Here is a 26,020-nt window from a genome sequence, read left to right on the forward strand (position 1 = left end):
TGCACACTCCTAAATCAGGAAGACAAAAAAAGCACACATTTTTCAGTGTTAATTTCACCTGCTTTTTGCAGATTTCCTCCAAAACTCGGTTTATTACTCTAGACTCTGACTGCCCTTGGGAAACAGTTTGATTTTGAGAGTTGGGAACTAAGAGTTCTACTTTAAAAAGTAAAAAAAAAAATGTAATTTTTTTTCTGAAACAAATGAGTCAGATCTGTACTTCCTTTTCAAACCTGACATTTCTCTATCAACCATCTCCATCTAGTGGGATCAGTGATGTTTGTAATTGCAGAATTTTCCACATCTCATCAAAAATCCTTAAACTCTGTACAAAAGTACTTTATCTTTGTTTCAATAGAACCTTTATCTATAAATATACAAGTACCAGCTTCTTGGTAGTTTAATTGGAGATGCGAGCATATTTTTCCAAGTGAAGGTATTAGGTATCTTGCAAGAGATTGTGATAAAAACTATACATATAATCAATATTTCTAAAGTAAAATAACCTGTAAATCCCAAAAACAGTTCAATAAAATAATTATTTTCCATACAAATCCAAAACTCTGCAAGTTATTGGAAGATGTACAGTATAGCCCTTTATGTCATGGACAATTGACTTGACCAATCACATCCCAAAATCAAGTGAAAACTTTGCACTGTTTAGGCTGAACAATAATAAAAGGAAGGAAAAAGCAGTCATAACCAATTATATTAATCAATGAGTGTAAAAACCTGGTGTGAAAAAAGAGATTAATTTAATTTACCTTCAGTTTATCCGGTGAAGTGTATGGAGCCTCAGGGGCATAAATTCTGAAAATATCAGCAAGACAACAAGCTACCAACAAGCGTACATCCTTATCGGGATGTTTGAGGAAAAAATCTGAAGCAAGATGTAAAGCAAGATTTAGGTAGAGCTCCTTTTCCTCTTCTGAGTCCTGGTCCATATCCATGAAAGTTTTCACAACCATCTAAATAGACAGACACACATTAGTACATAAAATTAAATACTCTGTGTAACAGAATCTTTACTAAAAGTTACTTTTTCTGGTTTTGTGCAACTTCTGCCAGAAGCATTATTAGCTATGCAGTAGTACATACTAGAGCAACCAGTGTTTTCATTTTTCAGGGCACAGGAAAGACCTGGCCAAATCCTCTATCAACTATCCCAATCCTCAGTCTCAGCAGAACTACTGAAAGCCTAGTTGTAGACTTCCCAAATCTTTTTGAGAAACCATATAATCAAATTGGACCCTTGAGGAAGTGCGACAGCATGTTACATGCAACAGAATGTTACTGCCATTCACTTAAAAATTTAAAAAAAAAATTGTCTCTCTCAACTACTCAGCCATGATTTTTTTCCTTCTATTCTCTTTCAGTTTCAGGTTTTTGCCTACTACTTCTCTGAGGAAAGTTCTATTCCCTACACTATCCCAAGCAGTGCACACACCTTCAGCAAATGCACTTAAATCCAGGCAGCTCAGCAGCATGGATGTTGTCCAACAAGACTAAAACGACCACTGAGATTATTAGGATTCAGTTACTGAAGTTAGGAAGGAAAAGCAGTCTGGGACACCAAATATTTAACATGTTAAATAAAACAGAAGCAGGAAAAGCTATATTTAGTAAGTGCTAGTTGGTGAGAATTCTTACATTCAAAAAACTTTCTGAAGGAGAGAAATTTATTGACATAACAAAGTAATTATGTCCTTTTCCAACTCCCTATCTGACTCACAGAGGCAGAGTTATTTTAAGGAGTTCAACTGTTGTAAAATTAACAAAATGATACTAAAGACTTAGTTACACAATCCTGAGAATTAAAGCCAAAACTCCCATCTATTTCTTCAGTGGAGGAAGAGATATTATTCAAAGAATAATAATGTCATGTCCTAGAATCCTGTAACACTGCAAAACACATTACTTTGCTATAGTTTTTTGTTTGGTTGGGTTTTTTCCCCCTCCAAAAAGAATTGCTATAACTGGTAAGGGAACAACAAGCCCAACTTTAAAAAACATCCAAACTTCTGCATCATTAGGATCACAGATGCTGTTAAGTTTTCAAACATAGAAGAACCCTTTACAAAAAGGCACAGAAAATCAGCAGATTATGCAGACACAACTTTCATTGCAAGAAAAATGAAGTACTCCCCAGTCACACACAAGATGAACCATTTGAAGTGCCCTAGTGCCCTAACACACTAATTCAAGTAACTTACAAGTCAGAATTCTTTTCATTTCTATGAAAAGTAGTCTTTTCATGCTTCTTGCAACAAGTACGGGTTTTTTCTACTCTGGAAACGAACCATTAGTGTTTTTTCCCTGATAATGTGAACATCTGTACAAGTCAGGACAACAAAGATCAGTCATCCTGTCTGCAGAGCAATCCATCACAGTGTTTAAGGAGAAACAAAGGAAAACAAGCTAGTCATCCTGGCATAGTTTCCCAGGTTCCTGCAAAGCAATAGGTTAGAAGACTCTGGAGTCTGAAATCACACCCAGACCATCATGATTTATAAGAGCTTCATCTTCCAGATGTGAAACATTTCTTAACCCATTTAATTTTTACTACATCATTCTATGGAAACCAGCTTTGGAATTTACTTGTATAAAACTTGCAGAACAGTGTATTATTAGACTGCTGGTCTAAAATAATGAGATGATGACTTGGTTCTTGTGTATTAAAAGAAACTGTGGCTTTTCCCACAGTATTCATAATTTCCAAGTGTTTATCACCCTCTTTCTGTCTTCAATGCTGGTTCACAACTGTCACCATTTAGTTTTTATCTCCTTTCCAAATCTATTATAAACTTCAAGAGGGCACCAATTCAATATGCATAAAATTTCTGAGATAACTTATGCTAATACGGAAATTCACTCTGCATATTTTCCATTTTATTCTCAGATTTCCCAGTCATTTGCATTTATATTAATACATTGTTATCAACAAACAACAGAATGTCTGTTTGTGCACAGAAAAGTGCTTTTTCCATAATAATTATGTGAACTGGGCAGTCAGAGAAATCAAGAGGCTAACAGTTCACTCATTTATCAACTATTGTTCTTTAGCACCTGCAACTGTGTTTATACTGAAGTTCCATACACTTCTGGTGTAGCATGGATCATCCAACCTGTTATAAAAGAAACACTGTGCAGTTTTTTCCCTGCCTGAGCACCAACAAAATCACAGCCAGAATAAACAGCCAACAAGAAACACAAGACATCTTACAAAGTCCTCTTATTCTGCAAGAAAGATCAAGATGACAGAAGGAACTAGACATTCAAGGACAAAAATGAAATTCAGCTATAGGAGGAAAAGGATTAGTAAGAACAGTGGTGCTTCATTTCCACAAGCTGAAAAAAATCTGCAAATGCTAACAAAGAATTCATTCTCTTAGAAATCATTCGTAAGTTATAAATGTTGTCTTTTATTCAGCATCATAGAATGCAATATACTCGCTGAAGTCCATCAACCAAAATCCCAAAGCCTAGACAGGTTACTGAGAAGAAGAGGAGAAGCAATCCTTGTATTCTGGGATTTTACTGGGTTTTGTTCATTTACCCATAGTTAATGACTATGCCTTAAAACTCCAGAAAAACTCGGAATTAAGCTCTTCCATCTGTTAGAATACTTAAGGTTCATCTCCTACATCTGTTCCCTCCCGTTTCGCAGGGTAAGCCCAAGCTGCAGGCATTCCCTATGCACAATACAGGCCTGCCTTTTTGTGAGAGGAAAGGGGTAGATACAGAACAGTAGTAACAAAATTAGATTCCAAATCTGTCCAACCTTCCTGTACATTTAGGCCAAACAAAGTGGTCAAGAAATTCAAGACAGAAATACATCGAAGAATGTAAGTATACTCAAAGTATATAGACTAAAGTATAACAAAGACTACCTTCATCACATTACAGGCTAAAACAATGAGAATAAAGGTTTTTATAAACAAACCAAAGAGCACAAAGACATAAAAGGAATGCATTGAGAGGTATCCAAATTATTGCCAAAATTATGACTTTCCTTTAGAGCGGAAAATACTGGAAAATAATGAAAGTACTGACTTTCATAAAAAAAATAATAAAAAAATAATAAAAAAATAATGAAAGTAGCTGAAATAAAATTTAAGTAGCATTTGAAATTAATGCGGCTCATTTCTACTTGTGATATTTAAATGCATTTAAAACTTTTCTGAACAAGTCATTCCAACAAAGAGGTAGAAGAGAAGGCACAAGAGCCAAGTTTCTCTTTCTACACATAGAAATAGTAAAGCCCAAAGGAAAAACCAAACCCTTTCAGATATAAAATATAGTAATAGGATCACTGAACATCTTTTACAAGAAACTTTAGTCTGCAAGCAATTACTTGTTTACTAACCTTTAGCCTTCTCACCATCTCTTCTTTAGATATTTTATCAGAGATTTCTTTGACTCCTGGAGGATATGTGATTTTTCCATCATTGGCTCTCGTCTTTGAATGAGCCATGATTTCACGGTTTTAGAACTGTGGAAAGAAATTAAGAAGACTGTTTTTTAACTAGTTCATGTCTAACCATATCTGTCCCGCTTTGACAAACAAAATCCAACTAGAAATATACCAACAAGTCCATACAAACACAAAAAAGACGGTATTTTGACTGGTTTCAGTAATCTATACTGCGGGAGACGTCAACAGTTTTGATATCCAGGTAGATTGTCCTATGACACAATAAAGCTTTCAAGAAGTATACATCAGAAAAAAGCTAAAAGTCCTCATTTCAGAATGTATTTGATCTTCACACTAATACGAGGCAACCAAGATTCTTACTGTACTGTATGATATGCTCTTACCTCTTGGTAATAATACCAGATTCTAGCTAGGTTAGGTATTCAGACATCTGAAGTGGACTTTGCATTCTCTTTACTATTTTGGAAAACGCAATTTTCCAAAAAGTCTAAATACCAGTGAGGTTAATCGTTACACATTACTTGTAGATAGAGATAGAGAAGCAGACAGATAGAGAATGGAATAAGGGACAGAAATAGAATAGACCAAATACAATTCCTTCCTCTATGTCATTAAAGACAAGTTTTCAAGTGAAAGATTGCAGATAAGCAATGGTATCTTCTTCCTAAATTCTAACTAATAGGAGCACAACTCAGCTACTTGGTTTCTCAGTCCCTTTAAACTGATGCAAATACAGACTACCATGCAATCCTAAGTTATGCACTTTCATTGCTGTAGAGAAGGAAGCTGAACTGAAATTTTTACGTACATAAAAGTAATCAATACAAAAGATGGTGAAAAAATCTAGATGGCATGTGTGGGGACAATCAGGATTATAGAAAGAGACTATACCAGGACAGTTACAAATTAAGAATATAACAAAAGACACAAATTTGTCACTGTCTTGATATTTTTATTTACTTAGCTAAAAGTATGATCCACTTCTAGAAGTCATGACTGTTCTGAACTGTGCATTCCAAGTAAGGTTCTTACAGACCTCCTATACAAGAATCATATATACTTTGAATTTCTTGGAACTATAACACCAGAAATAAAAATCAGCCAGAATCCACAAGAAGAGATCAGCTAGCAGCATGCTCCATAACAGCCATAATTAAGACTTATTGGGCCCCAAGCCAAGGTCATTCTACACTGAAGGAGAATTAGAACTTGAAATGTATTCATCTACCCAACCCCTCCAAAACGTATCAACATGTTTTGTATTCTTCATATTTCATTAAAACAACTGAAGTTAAAGATTTTGCTTCATCTTCACCTAATCTTTTACCAAACAAAAAGCTAACACCAGCTTTAATTTTTTTTTTCAAAGAACACATACACCACAATACATTTTATTTTTGTAAATAAAAAAAACATGAGTAGAACGAACATAATCAGATTTCATTCAACAGGCATGACATGCAATGTACTTCAACAGATACACAAAAGTCAACTCAGCTTCTGTCATCTTCTCTGCACCTACATACACGCAGCAGTGGAACAGCGCCACATGCTAGCAGTTGTAGCAAAAATTGACAATTACAAAGTTGGGTGGAAACAAAACTCATTGAAGTAACTTTTTCTAATGCTAAAATATGATGTCACTTTTATTCTCATTATACTTCTTTAATGCACTGTCATGACAGTAAGTCTAGGACTCCTCAAAAGCACACAGAAATTTTAAGTTCACTCTTCTTGCCATTTGACATAGATATTATGTTCTACCTTTCAGATGGGATGATGTCATATATTATAGCTAAATTCATTTTAACAGCTCATCACAGCAGGAGGGAGCCTTGCTCTCCTGAATCTGAGAAAGTATAAAAGCATCAGATGCTTTGTTGGACCAATCAAACTAACCAATTCAAAAAACAAGCCTAAATGTTTTTGAAAAGCATGTGACAAGCATCAAAGCTAACACAAAAGAACAGGAACTAAGGTAACTGGGGAACAAAACTCCATTTTCCAGTGGTGGATAGCTGTCAGATCAGATCAAATGCAATGGAAACTTGATTAGAACATGGTGACTTAGTCCCATTTGGAGCACATTTTGAAATAATTCAAAGACTGAAACTCATACATTACAGTCAAGCTGAACTGTGAAGCCAATATGTCCAACAGCCAAGCAACCAAGCTTTCAAGCTTCAGTGTCATCCAAGGTCTGGATGAAACTGAACATCTGTATTATGTTTATGTGGCAAGGTTTTGGTGGGTTAGGCTGAAGGGATGGCCCCTGTGGGAAGAGACCAGGGATTGCTCCCACAGCAAACAGAGCTAGATCCAGACAGCTCCAAAACGGACTCATCCCTTGCCAAAGTCGAGCCATCAGTGACACTGGCAGTGCCTCTTGATGACGTATTTAAGAACTGACAAAAGATGCTACACAGCAATTACTAGGAAGAAAGGTGAGAAGAACATTAAGCAACCCCGCAGACACCAAGGTTAGTGAAGAATGAAAGCAATCTTTCTATATTTATCTTGATCCATGAGCTTTTTTGTCTTATTTCCTTCCCTATTCCATCAAGCAATAGGAGACAGAGCAGCAGTGTTAGCACCTAACAGCCAGCCAAGGTTAGAGACAGGATACAGCTTATCCCTCTCAGAAGTACAGAAGAAAAAAAATAGGACTTAATTTTCTACAGAATTAATACATCCAGTCTTACAGGGTCAAAAAAAACTCTAAAAATGCTCTAATAAATAGAAAACAAAGCACTGTAAACCTTCTAATACTGAGAGAAACAAAAACCATTGAAACAAAAAGAAACAGCAGAAAACAAAGCCTATCATTTAAAAAAAATTCAATGCTAAGCAATCCCCTTGTACAACAGTTATAACTTCAACAATTATCTAAATAAAACTTCATCACATTCCACTGCTAGAAGTCCTTCTTGTTCTTCTGGACTGCCAATATAGATGTGTATACCTAGCTTTATCAAAATAATCTGTGTTGAACACTTAGTAGAATCTAGGATTTTATTCTGGGGGGCAGGAGGGGAGGGTGTTTTGATGATTCTAACCAAATGCAAGTCTCTGATTTCATATCTCAGATACATCAGCTGTTTCAGTGAAATTCTGTCATGGAAAAAGAAGACAGTACCAGTTAAGAACAACAGCCTCAAGGCCAACTGTATCTACAACATGATGAAAATGAAAATCCATAAGCCAGTGATGTGATACCAATGACTGAATTTCAAGAAGCTTTTAAAATTCTTTTTTAGAGATCCAGAGTATTGCAAAAGAAAACAGTCTAAGATGACAAGCAATTTGAAAGAACAAAATTCTTTGAAAGCATCTTTGAGAGTCAACAGACTCAGCTGACCATTTCTATTATTTTTTTTTCTAACAAATGAAACTTTAAAAGTTCTCCACCATGTTTTCAAAAATCCAGTATTATTCCGTATACACCATCTGAAGGAAATAGCACAAGTCTTACAAGAGGCTGAGGGAGCTGGGGCTGTTTAGCTTTGAGAAGACTCAGCAGGGACCTCACTGCTCTCAACAACTACCTGAAAAAAGGTGTGGTAAGGTAGGGACTGGTCTTTTCTCCCAAGTAACATATGACAACACAAGAGGAAATGGCCTCAGTTTGCATCAGGGAAGGTTTAAATTTCACATTAGGAAAGATTTCTTCACCAGAAGAGTGGTCAGGCATCGAAACAGGCTTCCCAGGGAAGCTGTAGAATCATCATCCCTTGCACTGTTCAAAAGGTAAGTGGATGCAGCACTTGGGGATGTGGTTTAGTGGAGAACACAGTGGTTCTGGGTTAACAGCTGGACTCAACAATCTCAGAGGTCTTTTCCAACCTTAACAATTCTATGAAAAAGGAGAATGTTCATATAGATGCCTTTCTTAAGGAAAGAAAACACTTCAGACCATGAAATGCTTTGCGCCATACATAATCCAAACACACAAACTAAACTTTAGGATGTGCACTGTTTCTGCTGTTATATGAGGATAGATGTCACAAGAGACTTGAATATATAATAAACAAATTCCAGTCCTAAGAAATAGCAGTAAAAATCATGATTCAATCAGGCATTCTTTTTTTCAGTTATATTAAACAGTACTGTAAGTTAAGTCTTCAAAAACTATGAAGAAAATAAATCTATTTTAAGCTAATAGAGCGTTTAAAATACAAACCCTACTCCTTGTACAACAGGAGATGATACAGTAAGACTTGAGATATCTAGGAAATACTTCTTTCAACACAGAAGCAACACTGCAATTATAATTTCTCGAAGACCTAAAGTCAGGAACGAAGAGCAAGTCTGTAGAAGTATATTGAAAAATAGTATGCATAGCACGACAAATTAAAAACTACGTTGTAAGGGAGGTGGGATGGAAGAAACTGGTACAGAAAAAAGAAATATGACAAAACGCATACTCTTTGTGAAATGACAACAGGAAAACTAAAGCATGGAAAAAAACCCAAAAGTAGAAGCTACATTTATTGGATGGATTAAAAACTCATTCACCTCTTGTGACAAAAATCAAAAGATCACATATAATGTAAAATTATGATAATCAGCCAGACCACAAATGGGAACAATCCATTAATCTAAACAGAGTTAATTAGTAATATGTACCAAGGCCAAAATTTAGTCAAGATCAAATAAATAAACTACACAAGTTCTGTACATAATCAGCAGCATCCAATAGCTACTCAGTTCCAGCTAAATCTACTGGTCATTATATTATTAAAACATTCAGATGTTTTCTATATAGTAGATAACTCTATGAACAGCTTAACTTCACATATACTACTTGCTCAAAACTTTAAAATATGGATTGTGATTATGCAAGTAAAACATGGATTGATATCTTGCATATTAAATACCTATGCAAATATACTTCATAGGTCAATAAATATCACTAAAGGATGTTAAGTCAATGATCTAACTGGAAGACTTAAACCACACTCCATTTAATTGTATTTTGTTTGGCTGACAGTTTACATTGCCTATGGCGATTTAATTAACTGTGCTAATCATTAAGCAAACTGTGCCTTAACACACATGAAGTCATCATGTGTCAACAGTGACTTTCCAGAGATCTATACATGTGTTTAAATCCTCATCCTCCAGATAGTTTTGTAGAAGTCTTACCCAAGTGATGAAGCAGACTTTAGCAAATCAGCCCTATATTCCTTCAAGTCTGTCTCCTGAATTACTATCACTTCCTCTTTAAAATCCAGAATCCAAACATGAGGACTTAGAAGATCACCAGAAACAGTGATGAACTTAGCAAATTATATCATCATTATTATCTTTCAGAACTTTCACTGAATATACATAATTATCTATATAATTATTTTTGAGATAATTTAAAAATAATCTATATAAAATCTAAGAAAATACACATCAAATTTATGTAGACTAATAAATACATTTTTAAATCTATGTTTGAGAGACATTTTTCAATGTGCCAGTGAGAATAACACTGTCTTCATATTCACAAAGGTATTAGAAGCTCAAGTGAATTTAGTAAGTGGTCGGCATGTTAAAGAATTTGAACGTGTAAAGAACTAAATATGCATTTCTACAGTTCATATTATTCCCACAATAAAGTGTAGCCAAAAAAAGGACTGGCAAACATTCATCAACACTTTCTCCACAACCAAGCAGAATAACCAGTGGCCTCTCACTGTCACAGGCCATTCCATCAACAACACTAAAACAGTTTAGAAGATGCAAAAACATTTTCCTGAATTATCTCATGGGATATTGCAAGGAAGCAAAACCTTTTCCATCTCATAAATCACACTACAGATTTCACTCCAAAGCCCTATTTCTTTTTCAACACACAGTTTGTAATTTCTTTTTATTATTTATACATTTACATTTTTTTATTTTTGCACGCTCCATACAGGGTAGCATCCCTGTATGAATTAATATAAACCATGACAAGTGCTTGAAGATCACTCTTTGTTTCAACAACACAGGACACATGAAAAAATTTGTCAAGACGTAATTACCACAAAAGATTCAACAAGATATCAATAAGAAATTACTCAGCACCTCACAGAAGTGGAAGAAGCAGGCATCTTTCTACTTCAATCAGTATTATTAATAAAACACAGATAATATAACAATTTAAGTCATTTACAGAAATTCTTTACATCCTGGTAAATTCCTGCTGGCATATAGATGACTGACAGCAACTGATCAAGGTGAGAAGTGACTTAGGTGTTAGAGACTGGCATCATCCAACTGCCACTAAACTAAATCTATTTCCATAATATATCTACTGCTAAGAAGTTATAACTTGGCTGTAAAAAGCCACTCCAAGATGACATTTGGCAGTTAATTTTCTGCTGTTGAATAAAACAGAAAACTTTAGTGTGTTGGACCCAGGGTGCTTATGTAAATCCAGGTCATTTTTCATACTGATTCAGGTATAATGACTAGACTAATACTTTTCATACTCTTTTAGAAATGTATCCCGTTATACTGTTTATTTAACTATTATTAAATCAAAATCCTCGTATTATCCATAATATCAATAAAATGCTAGCTTCCCATTTCTGTAAGGTAGCATAGTAAGGACTGATACAGGAAGAACTTACAGAAGCCACTAATCAAATGTCTTCTGGAAAGAAGACCCAAATTATAAGGTAAAAGTAACACTCAGTCCAACAAATGACAAAGAGTACTGGGTTTCACTACAGAATGCCATTAATGGCAGTTCTTTGACAATCATACAAAGTAATAATACCTGTTTAAATTAGGAAATATTTTTTCAAACTTACACTAGAAAATACAGCAAAGCGCTTTAAGTTTCTTTATTAACGTATCAAGTCAGCACTTTGTGGAAAATTAACGATGTGCAGGTGGTAACTGTGCAAGAAGAGACATCATCATCATAATGTAGAGAGGATTTGGAAGATTCAGGAAAATAACAAAGAAGAAAAGATTAAGACATGATACCAAAATCAGCACATGCACACTAAAGGGTCTCAAGCAACTTAAACAGAATTGCAATCAATTAGCAAATGATCCCAGGCAAGTCCCCACTTCCACTGATAAGATTTTTTTCAAGCTTCATTAAAGAAAGCCTCCTAAAGGTTTAGTGAGTAGAAAGTATTCAGTACCACCTAATCTCAGCACACAGCTCTCTCCAGTGGTGTTGCAAACACTTGCAGCTTCCACAAAATTTAAGTGACCCAACTTTAAGTTTCAGCATTTTTCCAGATGTTATTGTTGTCATTTTTCTTTTAATAAAACTTCCTCTTTTTTCCTGCCATTTATAAAACAGCATTTTCACTGAAACACAGTTTAAAAAAAATATTAGAAACTATATAGAAGAATTCACCATTAAACTATTCAGCAACCTAAAGAAAAACAAAACTGACTTATTAATGTGGGATCTCTGCTTTCATACTTCTACTCAAGACTAAGTAAAAGGGACTGTAGGAATTAAAATGGCTTATTTCTGTGCATGGCTGCAGGAAAAGAAATTACAAAGAGATGAAACCTGGAAGGCAATAGTAAAAAAAATCTGACAAAGAAAGAAGACTGTAGACTGACTAAATATGATTTTAATGAAATAGACATCTGCAATATATTTGTCAGTTAGCCAAGTACTAGGAAAAACATTCCTTAGGTGGTCACATTATGCAACCATACTAAACAAAATCTTATGAAAAGACAAACTACGACCAGTCCTCAGAATGTTCAAACAGAAGTGATTTGGTGGTGTACACAACTCCAACAGGGGGGTCACAGGCAATGTCCATGCCAAAGGAACAAAATTAAGCTTTAAGCTTTTCTACCCTTGACTGGGGTGCAAGACAAGTTTTTATACCACTAAGTGAGCTCCAACAACTACTTAGTGAAGTTGTAAGTAGTTATTAGAGCCCTCAAAACAGTTCTACCACAAAGACCAGGAAATACAAAAATACAGACAGACAAACGGAGATATCTCCTGTAAATAAGCTTAACAAAAAAAAACCCTACAAAATAAATAAAAAACTGACAAAAAAAAACAAAAACAAAAAAAATTTACACTTCAGTAGCTAGAATCAGAAAGGATAAAGTACTGCTGTATAGGAATGACTGTAAAGAAAGAAGTTACTGAAGTATCCTGTGAAGTCAGCTGAATACCCATTTTCAAAGAAATGACAGGTAAAATTTTCCTGTGACAACTGGTAACAGGTATCTAATCAGAAGTTACTGTGTGAACACTTACTAACTTCAAATCAAAGCAACTACATGAGCACCATCCAAGAATTCATGGACCATTGTGGAATGTAAAGCTTTTTCAAGGTATTTAAAAATTAAGGTGCAGTACCCTTCAATTTAAAAAAAACTTAAGCTAACTTTAAAAATTAAGGTATGCTGCAAGAAAATAAAAGCAGCCCTCCCATTAATAATGCAGAGCAAAAAAGTAATAATACTACCACTAGAGCTGCACTAGGTTTGATATCAATAATATTTTAAGAGCTTAAGAAAAAAATCTGCATGCTGAAGTCAGAATTTCAAAAAACACAGATAAATATAACTTCTGGTTTTATCATATTACTCTGGGACAGATCACATTCGGTTCATCTGTGATAAAACAATTTGCACTTTCCTTGCACTAAATATCATTTATTATGGAAGCATTAATCTGGAAATCATAGACAGATGGATGCAGAGATGGATGAGATTGTCATTCAGCAAAACACTGAAAGGAAAGTTTGGAGAAACTGAAATGTTTGCAAATATGACGATTTCACATGAACATCTAAACAAGTATATACGCTCTTACTCTGAAAAAGAAATCAGCTGTAAGGAAGGGGAAACCAACACGGGTCTAAAGAGGGCTCCAATGCCTAGGTCCAAGTATAGTCTCATGGTTATTTTTCTACGCAGCATTAATTCTAGAACAACTGAATTCAAGAACCTCCTCTCCTCACTGAAGATACTCCAGCACTATCTGGACACAATCCTGTGCAATGGTGATCTAGGGGAACCCTGCTTGTGAGCAGAGAGGTTGGACCAGGTGACCCACTGGGATCCCTTCCAACTTGACCCATTCTGTGACTCTGTGGAACAAACAAACAAGCCAACCCACAGAAACCCAAAACTTCAACAGCGAATACCCATTTTAAGGTACTGACAAGAACCTGCTTGGAATACTCTGCACAGCCACCAGCACCAGACAAGAAGAGACTGTCAGGAGGGTTAGCAGAAAAGAGGCAGCAATCAGCAGAAATCATACAAATACCAGGAGATCACACTCGAAGAAAATAGAAAAATTTTTGACCATAAGAAAAAAGGTCGAAGAAAAATTGCTCAGTGAAGAAAAACTGATCATGAGAGGCAGACTTCCAGTTTTCAAATTAAAATATAAGAATTATCTTCTCGTCAGAATCTGAAACAAAATATCCAAACAGAACGCTGTACAACTTGATCAGTATGAGAGATTAGCCCCTTGCTTTCATATGGTATGTTCAAAAAGCAGAAAATGAACACCACAAAACATTCTTTTTCCAGAATCACCAGAAACACTAAGTTCTTAGGCTGGTATTCTGAAAGAAGAGAAGAACTGACAACCAGTCTAGGTATAAAAATTCCACAATATTTCTGGTTTATGGTCATACTATTGACACAGCCATCTTTTATCTGGGAAGTTACTTTTAAGATTTAGTAAGGCAGGAATTATTTGTTTCCTTCCTCCAACTGCTAGAAAAGAATGGGGGAAAAGAAGAAGGAATTATTATTTTCCTTCATATTAACTGTTTTCAAGACAAAGTAACAAAAAGCAGTCATAGAAACCTCAGATACTTTGCAATACATAATTTCAAATGATTAAAAGCTGTAGTACTCACAAGTGGAGAAAAATCCCACTCAAGAATGGCATGGAAGCCATGAGGAAAATAAGGGGAACATAACAGAAGTGAAGACAACTACAACACACACATCAGGCACAAATCAAGTTTAACCTCTGTGCTGCCTCTTGGGAGGAAACAACAGTTGGTATTATTTTAACATATCATTTATTTGGTTAAGAGTGCCTTATTGAGTCTTTTGAGTCTTACCATGAAACCTTGTTGGTTTTTTTGTTTTGTTTTGGGGTTTTTAGTAAGAATTAAAATTAAACAAATGTCAAGGAAAAAAACCCAACACTAAGAACACCAAAAAAACAAAACAAAATACTCAAAATAAATAAAATAAGCAACTAAACTAAAATAATAATAATAATAAATACTAGTATGCTACCACAGAAGCAAAATGACATGTAAAATTTCACAATGGTCAACCAATATAAATTTGGTTTTATAACAAGTCAGAATTTATACACCTAAATGAGATGCATTTTCATTCCTCACTTAGCATATAACATTAAAAAATACAAAATTATATGCTTTACATCCTACTGCAAATGATTTGATACAGAATTAATATAGATCAAACAAAGAATGATAGTGGGATGGATTGAACTGTAAGACCTAAAAGAAAGCGTGGATATTCAACTGCAAAGTCAGATGTTGTTCTACAGAACAGTGTATCCACTCCTAGTCAATATGAAATATAAACAGACATTTATATTATAACTGCATATAGCAATCTTAATACCAAAAACACTGTTAGCTGGGTGTTTTACTAATAGAAGTTATCTACCCAGAAGGCTTCTATCAGTTCAGCTTTTCTTCCTAGCTTAAACATTTTATTTTGCTTTTTGCAAAACTGTGACAGAAAAGCAGACTGAAAAAAGACAAATGTATCCCCAAAGACAGAAAAGAACCCATAACTGATCACAAAGCAATTAGATGAAGACTCATTACAACCAGGTGAACTTAGTGCATTATAAGACCACAAAGACCAGAAATTTTGCAATCCAGTCACCTACTGTCATATATGGACCCATCAGTAAGATCACTTAAAAAAAAAAGCTGAATATTCTTTTAAGCCTTAACTTACCTTTGACACCTACCTCAACACTCAACCAATGTCAAAGTTCTCTGATAATAATATATTGACTCCTGTAACTTTTCTGATACAATTATTCATCCTTTACAATTATTTAGCCCTATGCGTTGAATGGGCTTGAATTTTCACAGAAAGGTTGAGGTTGGAAGGGAACTCTGGAGGTCGCCTGGTTGCATTTCCCTGATGAAGAACGGTCACCTCAAAGCGGCTTGCCAAGGAGTGCATCCAGATGGCTTCTGAGGATCTCCCAAGACAGCAACCTTGCAAAAGTCCAGAGCAACCTGTGCTGGTTCTTGACCACCGTCACAGTGAAAACACTCAGAACAAATCTCTTGTGTTCCAGTTTGTGCACACTGCCCCTGGATACTAGGCACCACTGAGTGGAGTCTGTCTCTATCTTCTTTGTATCCCAATTTCAGAAATTTACATACATTTTAGTATATTTTAATCCTGGTTTTTGTATAAACAGAAGCATATGTACAGCTATGACAACTTTCTTGATAGTAAATTTCCAAACTCTGGTTTGTTTTCTGCTTTAAAGTTCATGTTTAATATTTACTTATCCTTCAGTTAGTTGCAGCTCACCACCCTCATTAGGACACAAGAAGATGGAATGAAGCTGCATCAGAGGAAGTTCAGATTGGACTTTAGGAAAAAGGTCCTTCACTGACAGTTGATTGTCACCCCAGGGAAGTGGCCATGGCATCAAACCTGTCAAGTGTTCAAGAAGAGTCTGGACAACACTTTGAATTATATGATTTAGTTTTAGGTAGCCCTGTGTAGAGCAGCCAGTTGGCCTTAATGACTCTTAGGAGTTCCTTCCAGCTTGAGAATTTCTGTGATTCTATGCCACATTTGCTACACAATGACAGACAAACTCATGGCATGTATCAGCATGTGGGCTGTGTTTATGTCAGGACATGGACTTCGTTTTTACTAGATTGGCCTTACAGTACCCTGTAACCCACACCCCAAGAAGACCTCTCCTCCTACCCAGGAGAGCATTAACAAAAAATCAAATCAAGAACAATGATGAAAAATTGTGTTCACTCCCCACTATATTGTGTTCCATAAATAGAAACCACTAGGACACAAGTAACACTTATATGAAAAAAAATGGTTATTCATTTTAAAAGGACAAGGTTTTCAACTGAAAGGAGGAAATTTTAAATTATTAATAAATAAACACAGCTGCTCGCACTACAACTGTAAGCATACAATCATGATACAACAGTTCAGAGTTTCTACCTAGTACTTAAGGTACAAGACCTGTTCATGCACACACAGGAACTGTTCATTGCTCTCTCTCCTTTTTCCCCTGAAGTTAGAAGGTTAACACTGCCAAACCAGACTAACAAACACATCTGGTAAATCCTGCTGACAGCCAAATCCATCACTAATCCACCTGTCTGCTAACAGCCAGATGTTGCTGTTTCTTTAGCACAAAAAGCTGGATTTGTTCACACCTCAGCCAGATTCTCAGCTCAAGAGCAGTCTGTCTTAATTAAGACAAAAAGCTCAGCTTACCATAGAAACAGCTGAGGTTGGGACACATTTCTACTAACTCCACTGGAAAGACCAACAAGCTCTATCAGACAAAGTGACTAGAAAGTTTAGCCATTACAGGAAAGGCATTCAACCAAGAAGCAAAGCTAATGTGAGAGAGCGGAAAAAAAGGGGGGGAAGAAAGAAAAAATAGGAACAAAACAAGCAAAAAAAATCCCAAACAAAACCCCACCACCATACACCACAGCTGACATAACCTATCAGCCTTGAGGTTCTTAAAATACGCAATGTACCTCAGTATCTGAAGGGTGGGCATCAAGAGGATGGAGCTAGGCTCTTCTTCATCGTGATGGCAAGCAATAGGACAGGGGGCAATGAGCAGCAACTGATGCACAAAGTTCCATATGAACATGAAAAAGAAGTCCTTTTCCACAGGGATGACTGAGCACTGAAACAGGCTGCCTAGAAAAGTTGTAAAGTCTCCTTCCCCAGAGACACCCATTCAAAAGCCATCAGGATAGCAGTAAGTCCCGAGTAACGTGCTCCGTTGAGCACATTAATTAATGACGCTGTTGAAGCCAGGGAGCTGGACTAGATGACCTCCAGCGGTCCCTTCCAACCCCATCTATTCTATGATCCTGTAAAGCCTAAGACGTGTGGAAGAAGGTGAGAGAGGAAGTACATTGTACAATGAAAGACTGGAAGCCCAAGAGTATGAGGACAAACTAGACAGAGAAGTCACTAAGGAGGGACCAGAGTAGAAAGATAGCTGCAGCTGGCAGGAGGGGAATGCAGCCCCAGCAGATCTCAGTCCTTTCCAGAGCATACAATGTGCAAACACCACATTACACTGCCTTTCTACCAGTAACAAATACATGTAAGAATCCACTGAAAAGCTCTCATACCTCACCCCACATAAAGCTGCTAAAAGAGAAAAAAACTCATTGCTACAAGTAGCATTCTATCAATTAGTCATATATACAAAGCTAAAGGTGACAACCTAAAGACTGACAGGAGTACATCCATACAGTGAATTCGTTTACTAAGTTTGATTAAAAAGGAACAATGAAAATACAAAAATAGTTGTAAAATCACTTATTAAGAGTTAAGAAACTGGATCAAGTTTCTTATACAATATTAAAGGGAATACACACAAAGGAGCTGATATACCTTATCCTTTGCTATTTTTTTCCACAGAATTTCTTTTTCATTCAAAGTAAAAAGAAGCTATTCAACTTTTCTCCTTATAATTTTATATGTGTCCCTTATGAGACTCTATATAAGCCATACTCTGAAGAGACTTAATTTCTTACTAAGCTTTTGTAAGGTTTCACGGCTGTACTATGTTAGCATGCCATAAAAATTAACTTGTTTTTGCAACACTTTCACTAATTTTTCATAAAAATAAGTATTTGTCTCATTTCACAAATTACAAACCAAAGACACAGACTGAAATTTAAGAACTAGCAATCAATTTTGCTTATACAGTCAGGAATTTAGGGCACAACTTTTAAAGTATGCCAATTTATCCAGCATTGTATCTTAAACTAAACTATCTGTTGAGCCAAGCAGTAGTCCAGGTCTAGAGCCTGTCTCCCAGGAAATCGATGCACTGCTAATAAGCTCTTGTGGGAAGTTTGGTTTAAACAGACTTGCCTGGGATCACAAGAAACTGACAGAAGGAATGAATGCCAGTATCCCAAAGTGACATTCAATCATTCAAATTACTAGATATGCTTCTCCCTTCCCACAGTCCCCTGTCAATTCATTTTACATTTTCCAGCTTTTAGAAAATATGTGTGCCGACTTTGATATGCAGCTCTAATTTCTAAATACAGTGTGTTGAAAAAACCTCAACACTAGTCTTATAACTAAAGACTACCATAATGGTAGAAGGACAGAAATTAATTTAAACTGCTTACTATTTTTAAAAAGAATTTTCAATTTTAATATTGTTTTAAAGCTTTTTTTTTTTGTATGTAATACAGAAGATTCAGGGGTTAATGGCCCAATAAGAAATAAAAAGTTACTTTAAATGTGCTTTTAGATGTATATACAAAATGCAGTATGAACAACCTAATGGAGAACTTACTACAGGCAACATTTGTAACTTTCAAAATGTTTTGCATTCTTAAAGTACAGATCAGGCAGTCATTAAAAAAGAGTGAAAAATATTTATTTCCAAAAATTGAATCAAAATCTCTTTTCTTAGTCCTTGGAAGCATTTCTGCAACTGAAGGAACTACAAACTGCATGATTCAAGTTGGGCAAATGAAAGATGAAATGCATCTCCTGTCGTCTCTTTGACAAACTTACTCAACTCTTCAAAAGAGTTTATCGTTGGCTTATCTATTCTTTCTTCCATTTTGAAAACCCAGGAAAGCAAAAGTAATAGTCTTATTCTGCCCCTCAGACTCAGAGGAAGAAAAGTAAATATAAACTTTATTTTATATCATGAATTAAGTGAATTTGCCTTGCTTAGACTTTTGAAAAGCACTGGGTGGCACTGGACTGTCCAAAGATATTGTCCCTCTCAAAAGTTTTCACCAAGTGATGACACAAAAAGCTACAGTTACTTCCATACACTTTGTTTCCGTGTTCAGGAACTACACATAATGCCTCATCCTGAACTGCCAAGTAACAAAATCAACAAAATTATCAGAGAAAGTATCATACCTAATGGCATGCTGCCTAGCATCTCTGTACCTGTTCCCCAAGAAAAATCTTGAAAATTTTGTGCAGGCAGATGCAGAAAAAAAATTTTAATAAATCACTAAATGTAATTACAAGTTTCCATGAAGTGTCTTCTGCTCAATTCTCATAGCTGACAATTCAATCCTTTTTTTGTTAAGAACAAGAACCTAATATATGTGGTGACTATGAGTTCCTAGAAATCTGATTGTCTTCATAGGAATGCACATCTAAGTAACAAAGCAATACTAACAGAAGTGAACAGTCAAGCTCAAGGTGGCCCAAAGATTACATAAAGGAAGTTTTGATGTAAGTTTTTTTCAGGACTTCCTCACAAGCAGTATGTTTCTACTTACTGTGGGTAACTTTTAGGTTTTTGGTTGGTTGGTTTTTTTCCTTTTAGTAGTTTTTTATCTGGAAGTTCCCTCTCTTTCTAAGAATTTCAGGATTAAGGCTTTTGACATTGAAGTGAGCTACAATGTCAATATACTGGGATGTCTCGGAGAAAACCAAAGGCTGTTCGGGCAGAAGCTGTGGACAGCCAGCTTCTCAAGAGTCACTTCCTAAGTTATCACATTTTAACTGAACCAAATACTCTTTAAAAGAGCTACAGATTCCTGTCCCCAGTACAGGAAGGACATCAGGCAGAAAGTCCAGAGGAGGGACACAAATCTGATTAGAGGTACAGAACAGCTCTCCTACGAGGAAAGGCTGAGAGAATTGGGATTGTTCATCCTGAAGATTTCAGGTTGACCTAACTATGACCTTCCAGTACATGAAGGGACCCTACAAGAAAGATGGATGGACTTTTCACAAGAGCATGTAGTGACAGGACAACAGGGATTGGCTTCAAACTGGGGATAGTTTTAGATTAGATACTGGGGAAAAGTTCTTTACTCTGAGGGTAGTGAGACCGTGGAAAAGGTTGCCCAGAGAGTTTGTGGATGCTCCACCCTTGGAAGTGTTTAAGGACAGGTTGGATGGGGAAATGATCAACCTGTTATAGCGGAAGGTTCCCTGTCCATGGCAGGGCAATTGGAACTATATAATCCTGATGGTCTCTTCCAACCCAGGCCATTCTATTTTCTATGAAAATGTAGTTTAGGTGACTACAATGAAGCAATTAAAACAATAACATTCGTGACTGCTAACTTCGTGTCTTTTTTTGTCCATTAAAAAGCATGAAAGTGAAGCATCTAATTTCAGCAGCAGAAACATTCACCAGGATTCCTAATTAAGTCAAAGTACACACAGTTAGTATTGTCTCAAATCGATCTTTAAAGAACGGGGTCTGAATTAGAAAACCCCAGATGGGGTCCTGATCCCTGGTTACGGTACACCCAAATAAATGGTGACAGACAAGATGATTAGTACAAACATCCCCATCTGTTCCCAATGAAGTATGGTGCTTTTTTATTATTATTTCTTGAAGCATATTAATACCAAAGTTGTTGTGAGCTGAAAAAAAAAAACCAAAGATCAGGTACTAAACAAGCAGAATGTTTTTCCAATGCTTGGGGTAGGATGCAAAAGAGTAAATTCCACAGATGGGGACAAAGTAATAGCAGTCTAAATCCTCAGAACCTACTTCAAGGACTTCTCCACACTTCAGAAAAGGCTGAAAAGCAGTATACATTGAGACAGACAGTAATAACCTCTAAAAAAAATGGAGGTGTTAACATTTTGATTCCTAGAAATGAAACGAAAATATTACTTGTATTTCACTGAATTCTTTCAAGTTGGATTTGTTACAGCAAATATTCGCATAAACAGCTTTTTTTATTGTGGAATCCTTAATGTTCCAAAGAGGTTTTGAAACAAACCACTAACTTCCTAAAATAACAAAGTTAATTTTCATTCATACACTTCACTTTTCATATATTTTTTCTTGTTTTTACTTTACAGAACTGTATTAAGTTCTGTTCTCAGTAACAGTGCAAAGCAGATAAAAAACACCTCACCTTTTTTACAAGGCTACATTCAACTGAAGAGGCTACCAATGGAAAAGCAATAGGTATGTAATTCAGATACATGCACAGCCTTGACTTTTAGATGTTCAATCTCTCAGGGAAAAAAAAGACTTTTTTTAAAAGCATATCTTTTATATTATTTAAAAGACTTGATTCCTCCCAGGATCTGTCAGTGCTGTTCAGACAGTCCAGAGGGTCTACAACTCTGGAAAATTAACACACTTCACCATTAAGGACTACCACACTAACACACCTTTTTTAGAAGTTTCCTTAGTTTTCCTTCACCACCTAGTATCAGAATTGACTGAAAGCCTCCAATATTCTCTCAGTCTATCCAAAGATTATTTCAAGTGGCAGAATTGACATTTTGTGCTAAGAGTAAAAACACCATTACTTTAGATATCTGTTAAAAGGAGAATGATACTGACAGAACTACTTTTTGATTCTAAAAAGGAGCTTCTCTGAAGGCAATCAGAAAGACATACCTTCCTCTTTCTTGGCATAATATTTGGGGCAAGCAATATAAAGGGATTGGGATATTAGAGTGAAACTGACAGGCAAAAATAATGAGTTGCAGTATCACATTTTCCTTCCATCTCAAATTTTGCATGCTTTTACTGTTCAGCTTCGTATTTTCTTATTTGTTGCTCCCATGAAAATTCTCCTTGTGCAACAAGTAGTCTATATTGCCTCTCTCAATTCAGGTTTAAAGAAAAAAACAAACAAAAAACATTAACTCCAAACTTTAAATGAAAATCCTTTACTAAACCAGAAGACTCCTAGCTATACCTACACATATACCCTCTTACTCTTCTGTATGACTATAAATTGTGAGACTGAAGAAAAAAAGAGGAAAAAGGCATAACCTGAAACCTGCTAGAGAGCAACATATACCAAAAGAAAATGCATCTCTCCCAATCTACAGGAGGCAATCGAACCTCCTGTTCTACAGATAAAAATGGATAATGCCTGAGGTTATGCCCATATTTCATTACTGTGCTTTCCCAAATGGTAGCAATGACTGTTGGCTTTTATATGGTTAATTACAGCTTAATAACGACTTGGGTGACTTGCTCAATTTCAGTCCATAAGTAAGCGTGTCAGATAAAGTCTAAATTCAATATTTACAAGAAAAAAAAGAAGTTGCTTACAAGTCCTAAACATATGATTTTTCATTTTAATTTATTTAGTTGTTTCATCAAAAACTGAACTGTAGTTTATCCAGTCTGTACACTAACTAGTAAAGAGGATGCAAGAAACACATAGGCAAATATTCCAATATAGAACCTATATAAAAAATCCCACACAAAATACCACACCACACCCAGACACATCACACCCCCCAACCCTACAGTAATTAAGTTCAACCTTGCTTCAGACACAGACACAAGATGTCATGCAAGTGCTAAAGTACTAAACTACTTTCTCCAGCAGTGCACCCTTTCAAAGGCTGTGATGAACACAACACACACCTCTGCTAAACCACCTTACCTGACGGCCTGTCACTGTCAGTCTTCTTTCAGGTGATCTGAGCATGGCATACATTCAGCTTTCACTTCTCTTTGAGGAGTTACTTTACACAGTACAGTATCTAGCATATATATATATATATATACACACAGAGTAATATAAAACATACCAGGCAAAATTTCTATCACCTGAAAATGGAGCAATTCCACTAGTTGTTTCCACTAGAAGGGGAAAACCTGAAAGAATGCATGTCGTCTTACTCCCTTCCGAAAACGTGATGTGACACTCGTTTTCAACTATAAAGCCACTTAAATTTTCAACGATCCTTCTACTCCATCCCGAGCGAAGAGAAATCAATTACAGCCAAAGCACCTACCCGGCAAGCACAAAACAAAGACCAACACGAGAACGCTTCAGCAGTTGTGTTAAATGGGAAAACACAACGCCTAACTAAATAATCACAGCTCTCAGAAAGCAACCGCGCAGCAAGCAGGCATAAAAGTCAGAACAAGGCTGGCAAGACAAAATCCAGCTCTGCAGGAGCTGGTCTGCTGCAGTTTAATTTTCCAGGACTGTTCACCGTCATTAATTGTTGATTTGTTTTGAAGAACAGATAGTGATTTATTTGTAGCAGAATGAAGTTACGGACCTAAATTCCTGACCGGAGGCTCTCAACGTAAACAATACATAACCTATAAATTAACCATTCTCCATCTGGCAATTCAGATGTAAAATTCATAGTTTTCCATCTACCAGGCGGCGGCAACAACCCCCCCCCCCCCCACCCCCCCGCTGTTCCCCCCCGTCCTCCCTTCTCGAGCGCTTTCTAACAGAGCCTGATGCAAAGTGGGAGGGAAAAAGAAAGAGAAGGAAAGGAAGGTGGGGGGGGGGGGGGGGGGGGGGAAGCTAAGCCAGCATGAAAGAACCGGGATCGCACATAAGTAGGGACCCACCAAACCGCGGTTCCCGGCAGCTCTTCCCGCTGAGGAGCACTGCGAAGTGCGGCGCGGAGAGAGCGAACCGGGCGGGGAGGGGAGGGGACGGGGATGTCCCCGCGCTCAGCCCGGGCAGCAGCCGCGCGGGCCGGCGGGAGCCCCGTGCTGCCCCGCGGAGCGGGGACCAGGCCGGCTGCCCGGGGCAGGCAGGGAGGGAGGGGACGCCCGAGGCAGGGAGGAAAGGGACACCCGGGAAGCCGCGATCACTCACTCACAGCCACGGGCGGGCAGCCTCCCCGCCCCCCCACCCCCCCCGCCACTTCGCGCCGCGAGGAGCCACCGGCGCTGAGCGCGACACCGCCCGCCGGGCCACCGGGACAAGGGGGTGACCCCCGGGGCTCCGCGCACACCAGCCAAGGTCACCCCATCGCCCGGGGTGCCGGGCGGGAAGGGGGTGAAAATTTAGTATTTGACGGCAGCCACGGAAAAGGGGGGAGGGGAGCAGCCCCGCGGAGGGGCGAGGGGGATGGGAAGGGGGAGCTCCACCACGGGCCAAGGGGAGCTCTGCACTCCCGCTCCCCCTCCACTCCCCGTCCTCCTCCAGAGCTGGCCGCGGAGCTCGGTCCGGGCGGGCGCCCCCCACGCCCCCGGGAAGGGAAAATGGAGCGGGGACAGGGTGGGGGTATCCGCGGCCGAGGTGCCGCGCTCCTTACCCCGCCGCAGCCGCCTCGCCTCGCTGGTCGCAGGCGGGTCCGCTCCGCGCTGCCGCCGCTCCGGGCTCGGAGAGGCGCTGCCGCCGCCGCCGCCGCAGCCAATCGCCGCCAGCCCCCTCCCCTTCCGCAGCTCGCCCCGGTCCCCCTGCCGGCTTCAAAATGGCGCCAACTCGTCTCCGGCTGCTCCAATAGAACCGCCGAGGGGAGCGAGCGCGGCCAGCGCGGGGCAGCAGCGCCCCCTGCCGGCCCGCGCGGGCAGCACCCACAGCCCGCGGCCCGGCCCGAGAGGGGCTGAGGGTGGGCCCGGGCCGGCTCCCGCTGGTGCGAGCTCTGCGGGCGCCTGAGGCAAGAACTTCCCCAAAACGACGAATTATTAAAGGATTGTTGTGAAAAGTAAGAAATAAAGTCGCCTACCTGCGGAGAAAGAGCAGAAAAAGTAGCATAAGTCACTCATCTAGCCCTTTGCTCCTGCTTCAACCAGTGCAAGAGTTTGAGGAGTGCCCTTACAGGAAAACGCAAACAGAAAAGCAATGTGGCTTCTCACCGCTTCAGCTAGAAGGCTTCATTTATTGTAGAATCATAGAATGAGTTGGAAGGGACCCACGAGGATCATGGAGTCCAACTCCTGGCCCTGCACAGGACGCTCCAAGAATCACACCGTGTGCCTGAGGGAATTGTCCAGGCTCTTCTTGAAGTCTGTCAGGCTTGGTGCTGTGACCACTTCCCTGGGGAGCCTGTTCCACGGCCCGACCACCCACTGAGAGAAGGACTTTCTCCTGACGCATTAGGACCGCATGTAAGTGTTTAGAGGCTTATGATTTAGAAAAACACAAATCACACTTAACAGGTCTGCTGAAATATAACCGCGGCTTTGTCTGGTGTGAGAAACACTACAACCGACTGTTAGCCAAGACATTGTAACTAGGAGTTTAAACCTTCCAGAAAGTCCCCTCAAGCTTTCTGAACTTGCTTAATACATTGTAACCAGGATGCTGCCCTATCTTCATTTAGGTCTGAACTACCTCACTGTCCAATACAGACTACATCAGCCCAACCAGAACTATTACATACAAATCACTTTTCAGGCCCCAAAACTCCCCTTGTTTGTGGGGTTTTTTTCCCCCTGGTGACTTATATTTGATCCATTCCTTCTAGGGAAAAAAAAATAACATAAATAAATAAATAAATAAATAAATAAATAAAAAGTAGAGACATAAAAGAGAGGAAAGTCTGTCTGACATTTCTGTATTGGGAAGGATCCTGGACTTGGAGTCAAGATATAACTTTCTGATGCAGGTTGAACAATTTCCCCTCAATTCCCCCATTGCTGTCTATCTGGGCTCACCA

At 38.1% G+C, this 26,020-nt stretch overlaps 1 protein-coding gene across 5 annotated transcripts in view; it reads right to left on the reverse strand.

Moving 5' to 3' along the window:
- Window positions 1-24,937, reverse strand: part of PDS5B (PDS5 cohesin associated factor B) — a 101,996-nt gene extending 77,059 nt beyond the window's left edge. For 2 of the 5 annotated variants that reach the window (XM_086881623.1, XM_086881626.1), the window contains exons 1-3: window positions 24,674-24,937; window positions 4,367-4,492; window positions 765-968 (exon numbers count right to left, since the gene is read on the reverse strand). In XM_086881623.1, the coding sequence (XP_086737749.1) occupies window positions 765-968; window positions 4,367-4,474 (312 nt within the window). In that variant the 5' untranslated portion in view covers window positions 4,475-4,492; window positions 24,674-24,937. Of the gene's footprint in view, window positions 1-764; window positions 969-4,366; window positions 4,493-23,213; window positions 23,257-24,673 lie in introns of those variants that run through there. The other 3 variants (XM_086881625.1, XM_086881627.1, XM_086881624.1) reach the window with 2 other exon arrangements.
- Window positions 24,938-26,020: the final 1,083 nt, after the last annotated feature.

Source organism: Cyanistes caeruleus, chromosome 3, assembly GCF_971803275.1.
Source record: "Cyanistes caeruleus chromosome 3, bCyaCae1.hap1.1, whole genome shotgun sequence".
NCBI classification, from domain to species: Eukaryota; Metazoa; Chordata; class Aves; order Passeriformes; family Paridae; genus Cyanistes; species Cyanistes caeruleus.